We start from the raw sequence: 6,001 nt of genomic DNA on the forward strand, positions 1-6,001 counted from the left end.
ATTCCGAGACATGGGCCCGGGGAGGCTTTTTAGGGCGATTTTTGAATTTTTTGTTAAAGTCTTGATTTCATTAATTAGATTAGTCTATTATAGTTGTATTTATGATATGTTATTGTGTTTTGCTAGATTTGGGCCATTCAGAGTCAGATAATCGAGAAAAAGACATTCTTACGGACTGATTGAGCTTGGTTCGAGGTAAGTGGCTTGCCTAACCTTGTGTGGGGGAAATCCCCTTAGGATTTGGTACTGTTTTGATATGTGAGCGTCGTGTACATGAGGTGACGAGTGAGTACACATGCTATTTGTTGTAAAGCCCGATTTTCACTAAGTAGTGACCTGTTTTCATCTTAATTGAGTTATACCAGCATGTGTAGTTATCTTGCTTAGTCTAATATCACATGTCTACACTCTTTAACTGCTTATTTGGACTCTGTGCAGCATGCCTAGTTGATTTCCTGTTTCACCTTGATTTTTATCAATCTTAACTGTAGGATTCTTGCTGTTAATTATTGTATTCGTCGGTTGAGCTGTGTGTTTACTTTTGAGACTACGAGGCAGTACCTCGGGAGTTCTCCCTGCACATTTACTTTTGAGACTATGAGGCAGTACCTCGGGAGATCTCCCTGCATATTTTGGGACTATGAGACTGTATCTTAGGAGATCCCTTGTTGAATATTTACTTTTGGTACTACGAGACGATATCTCGGGAGCGCCCCTGTTGTTATCTCATTGTGTTGTGTTGTTATTTCTTTGTGAATTCTTTTTGTTAAGTTCTCCATTTTACTTCATTTTTTATTATATCATCTGTCTTATTATTATATCCCAGTAGGGCCCGGACCTGACCTTGTCACTACTCTACCGAGGTTAGGCTTGGCACTTACTGGGTACCGTTGTGGTGTACTCATGCTACTCTTATGCACATGTTTTGTGAGTAGATCTCGGGGCTTCTTATCAGCCCCACTATTAGCTGAGAGCGCTTGCTGTTGTACAGAGACTTCAAGGTACATCTGCCATGTCCGCAGACCTCAGAGTCCCCCTCTATTCTCTCATCTGTCATTTACCTTCCGTACTCCTTTTATTAGACTCTGGTGTATAGAGATACTAGTTTCCCTTCTATAGCTTGTGACTTATGATGTTCCGAGTTTTGGGAATAATGTGTATTACTAGAGTGTTGGTTATTCTACATGTCGTGCAGCATTGTTACCATTTATTTAGTTATCTATTGCAGTTAGTTGTTAAGTTTTACTTCTATTTTTCTTATTTCCGCATTTTGTTAGGCTTACCTAGTGGTAGAGACTAGGTGCCGTCACGACGTCATACAGAGGGAGAATTGGGTCGTGACAAAGTTATACCCAGCTAAATGTGCATTCAGAGTTCCGTCTGGGAAACTCTTGGGGTTTCTAGTCAGTCAGAGGGAAATCAAATTTGATCCGACAAAGATAAAGTCTATTCGGTATTTGCCACATCTGAAGAGCAAGAAAGAGGTCATGAGTCTACTAGGGAGACTGAATAACATCAGCAGATTCTTCGCTCAGCTCACCACCACTTGTGAGCCCATATACAAGCTGTTGAAGAAATACGCGGCAATCAAATGACAGATGAGTGTCAAGAAGCTTTTTATAAAATCAAGGAGTATTTATCAAATCCACCGGTGTTGTTTCCGCCCGAACTAGGAAGGCCTTTGTTCTTGTATCTGACAGTCCTGGAAAATTCTTTTGGCTCTATCCTGGGGAAACACAATGTAACCGGGAAGAGATAACAAGACATATATTATCTGAGCAAGAAGTTCACCAGTTATGAAGTCAAGTACACTTTGTTGGAAAGAACCTGTTGCGCCCTAACTTGGTTAGCCCAGAAGTTAAGACACTACTTGTTGGCTTACACGACATACCTCATAACCAGTATGGATCCTTTGAAGTATATATTCTAGAAGCCGATGCACACTAGAAGGTTAGCAAAATGGCAGATCCTGCTCACAGAGTTTGACATTGTCTATGTCACTCACACGACAATGAAATCTCAAGCTTTGGCGGATCATCTTGCTTAGAATCCGGTCGATGATGAATACCAACCCTTAAGCACTTATTTTCCAGACAAGGAAGTAAACCCGGTCAAAGTGGTTCCAGAGAACATCAATTCCAGGAAAATGTTCTTTGAAGCTGTGAATGCAAAAGGCATATGGATTGGGGCAATTCTGATTTCGCCCACAGGTCAACACTATCCGGCCACGGCTCAGCTTCGGTGCTTTTGCACAAACAACACCGCCGAGTATGAAGCCTGCATCATGGGCATGAACATGGTGGTTGATCTGGCTGTACAAGAGTTATTAATCATGGGGAATCTGATTTAATTATCCGGTAAGACCAAAGTGAATGGGAAACTCAAGATATCAAACTCATACCGTATAGGCAACATCTGGAAGATCTCAGTAAACGGTTCAAATCTATTGAGTTTAAGTATATTCCTCGATTCCACAATGAGCTAGCAGATGCACTTGCTAGTTTGGCCTCAATGTTGCCATACCCGGGTAATACTCATATTGACCCTTTGGAAATTCCGATTCGAGAAAGGCACAGTTATTGTAACGCAATTGAAATGGAGCCAGATGGTGAGCCATGGTATCATGATATCAAAAGGTTCTTAAAAACGAAAGAATATCCTGAGCAAGCTAGTGGGTATCAAAAGCGAACTATCAGAAGGCTCGCCAGCAGTTTCTTTTTGAGTGGGGAGATCCTATATAAAAGAACCCCAGATTTGAATCTGTTAAGATGTGTAGATTCTCGAGAAGTTGATAGGATTATGAATGAAATGCATACAGGAGTATGTGGGCCTCACATGAATGGGTATGTCCTTGCAATGAAAATCCTCTAGGCAGGTTATTATTAGATGACCATGGAAAAAGATTGTTTCAGTTTTATGCGGAAATGACACCAATGTCAAATGCACAGTGACCTGATTCATTCACCGCCTTTGGAGTTGCATCATACATCAGCGCTTTGGCAATTCGTTTCCTGGGGTATGGATGTTATTGGTCCAATCGAGCTGAAACCTTCAAATGGCCACAGATTCATCTTGGTTGCCATTGATTATTTGACATAATGGGTTGAAGCAGTCACTTTCAAAGCCATCACTAAGAAAGCAGTGGTGGACTTCATGCATTTCAACATTATTTGTCACTTTCGTATTACTAAAAGTATCATCATGGATAACACTGCAAATCTAAACAGCTACTTGATGAGGGAGGTATGTGAACAATTGAAAATTATGCATCGTAATTCTACCCCTTATTGACCCAAAGCTAATGGCATCGTTGAAGCTGCAAACAAGAACATTAAGAAGATCCTCAGGAAAATGGTTCAGGGTTCGAGACAGTGGCATGAAAAGTTTCTTTTTACACTATTGGGATATCGCACAACTGTGCGCACATCAGTTGGGGCCACCCTCTAATTATTGGTTTATGGCACTGAAGTCGTAATACCTGCAGAAGTCGAGATTCCCTCTCTTCGTATCATTGTTAAAGCCGAGATCGAGGATGATGAATGGGTCAAAACCCGGTTGGAACAATTGTCTATGATTGATGAAAAGCGATTGTCTGCAGTTTGCCACAGGCTATTGTACTAACAAAGGATGGCCCGTTCCTACAACAAGAAAGTGCGGCCTAGGAAATTTGAAGTAGGGCAACTCATTCTGAGTATTCTTCCACATCACGAGGAAGCTAAAGGAAAATTTACCCCGAATTGGAAATGTCCATACATCATAACAAGAGTGCTGCCGAAGGGAGCGCTGTATTTGGGAGGCATCGAAGGAAATGTCCCCGAGACAGTTGTCAATGCAGAAGCGGTCAAAAGGTATTATGTTTGACCCTTTACGCAGCTTTAATATTCTCTTATTAGGATGACGAATGCCTTATTTCTCACTACCTAGACACCATTAACCCTTTTTGAAAACCTTTGGAGTCTGTTCTCTTTCTTTGATTACCCCCTTTGGAATCTGGAAGTTATTATTGAAAAAAATATTAAAAACAAAGTTCATGTAATTGAACTACGTTCGACCTGATTCCAAAAGGATATGTAGGCAGCCTCACTCTAGGGTTCGGTCACACCAAACAAAAAAATCCACATTCCCCCAAAAGTAAAAACTGGGGCAGATGTTATAATTCGGCAATAGTTTTGCCCGAAAGGTTTCAAAGTTGTAATTCAATACAAATTCTTTTCACCTATCCTTTTCAAGTCTTTTCGACCAATCAGCGGGAATGTTCAAGAATTGGAGGATACAATTACTTGGATCTAATGCAAACAAAATAAGAGAGATAAAATGAGAGAGTATTATTGGTAAAATCCCTCACGGGCATCATAAGGCGATGGTGAGTAGAGAAAATAAAAATAAGAGAGTTTTGTTAGTGAAAACCCGCAAAAGGATATGGTAAGAAGAGAAATGAGAGAGGTCAATTGGTGAAAACCCGCAAAGGGAACTACTGATCGAGAAGAGGATCCTCACAGCCATGGCATCTACATAGTCATGGGCAGGTTTCTCGGTTTCAAGACAAGAGTTGCGGTGAGTTTCTGAAAAGTCGGACGGTTTACTCAGATTAGGCATCCAGTCCAAAAGGCATGTCATGTTCATTGAAGTCCGCATGTACTCCCAGATAAGTCTTTCTTCCTGTTGCCCCAAACGGACACTCTTGTTTAAACTCATCCTCTATTTCATTGCTTCCTTTCTTTGATTCCCTTTCGGTCTAACTTTGTTCCAAAAACTAAGGCAAAGAAGAGATGGCAAGACTGATTTACAGGGTTCTCATTTGAATGAGCTGATATATTCAAAGGGCACCCAACCTCGGCAAGGGCATCAAGTCGACCCCGACTGGCCATGATTGGCCGATGCTTTGAAATTAAAATAAAAAATAAAAAACTTCTTCGGAAGAAGAAAATCAAATTGAAGCGCCTACAAAGGCAAAAAAAAAAATTAAAAGGTTAAGTCCCACGTGACTAACAGTAATGGTGAAGTGTGAAAAAGCCAAAAGTTCTCTAATGCTCTGAAATTCAAAGCTTTGAAGAAAGAAGTCAAAAGTTAAATGCCCTTAAAGTCATAATAAAGTTAGAAAGGTTAAGTCCTGCTATGATTAGCCGTCATGGCAAAGTGTGAAAAGCCAAGGTTTTCTGCGGCCAGAAATGCAATCGGTATTCAGGAAACAACCAGTTGCAGTTGAAATCATCATCAAAAGAAGATGGGTCGAGATCAAGTGACTGAAACACTCAAGGCCACAAAATCCAATAATTGTTCTTTGTTGAAAAGAGGAAATGGGTGTTATTCAAAAAAATAACCTTGCAAGAAGCTGGTGCAAACAAAAGGAGACCGTGTGGAGACTAAAAACAGTTCTGCAACTGCAAAAACTCTCAAAAAGGGAAGTTTTCTCAAAATTCATTCCCGCATTTTACTTATTCTCTAAATAAATAAATAAAAAGAGGAAAAAGGAATCACAAAATCAAAATCATGGTAGTATAGGGTACACCAATCCCTAGATGCATTTTCCAATATAGAGTAAACCATTCCATAGTTGATGATATTTTAGACGTAGGATACACCATTCCCTAGTTGATGATATTTTAGACATAAGGTAAACCACTCCCTAGTCTCCTTACCAGTATAGGGTATACAAATCCATAGATGTGTTTTTTCAAAGTAGGGTACACCATTCTCTAGTTGATGATATTTTAGACATAGGGTATACCCCTCTCTAATCTCCTTACCGGTATAGGGTACACCAATCCCTAGCTGTGTTTTCCAGCGTAGGGTACACCATTCCCTAGCCCCCTTACCAGTATATGGTATACCAATCCATAGTTGTGTTTTCCAACATAGGTGTCACGACCCAAAATCCAAATAGTCGTGATGGCACCTAACCCAACCCGCTAGGTAAGCTAAACAACTATCCAATTCCAATGATATTAACAAGACAATTAAACGAAAGTAATTTACAGAGTCTTATACATTTCCCAAGGAC

At 40.3% G+C, this 6,001-nt stretch overlaps 1 protein-coding gene across 1 annotated transcript; it reads left to right on the plus strand.

The window, feature by feature from the left end:
• The first annotated feature begins 2,595 nt into the window (after positions 1-2,595).
• On the plus strand, positions 2,596-3,099 carry LOC138897231 (uncharacterized). Its single transcript, XM_070183194.1, has 2 exons — positions 2,596-2,843; positions 2,949-3,099. Exons 1-2 carry the CDS (start codon positions 2,596-2,598, stop codon positions 3,097-3,099), a joined length of 399 nt encoding a protein of 132 aa, XP_070039295.1.
• The last annotated feature ends 2,902 nt before the right edge of the window (positions 3,100-6,001 follow it).

This window comes from Nicotiana tomentosiformis, chromosome 8, assembly GCF_000390325.3.
Source record: "Nicotiana tomentosiformis chromosome 8, ASM39032v3, whole genome shotgun sequence".
NCBI classification, from domain to species: domain Eukaryota; kingdom Viridiplantae; phylum Streptophyta; class Magnoliopsida; order Solanales; family Solanaceae; genus Nicotiana; species Nicotiana tomentosiformis.

Excerpts from the sequence above, each read along its gene's own strand:
- LOC138897231 (XM_070183194.1), top strand. The coding sequence starts at position 2,596 with ATGGAGCCAGATGGTGAGCCATGGTATCATGATATCAAAAGGTTCTTA. Across the intron at positions 2,844-2,948 it reads TGTGGGCCTCACATGAATGG|TGACCTGATTCATTCACCGC; the intron begins GTATGTCCTTGC and ends TCAAATGCACAG.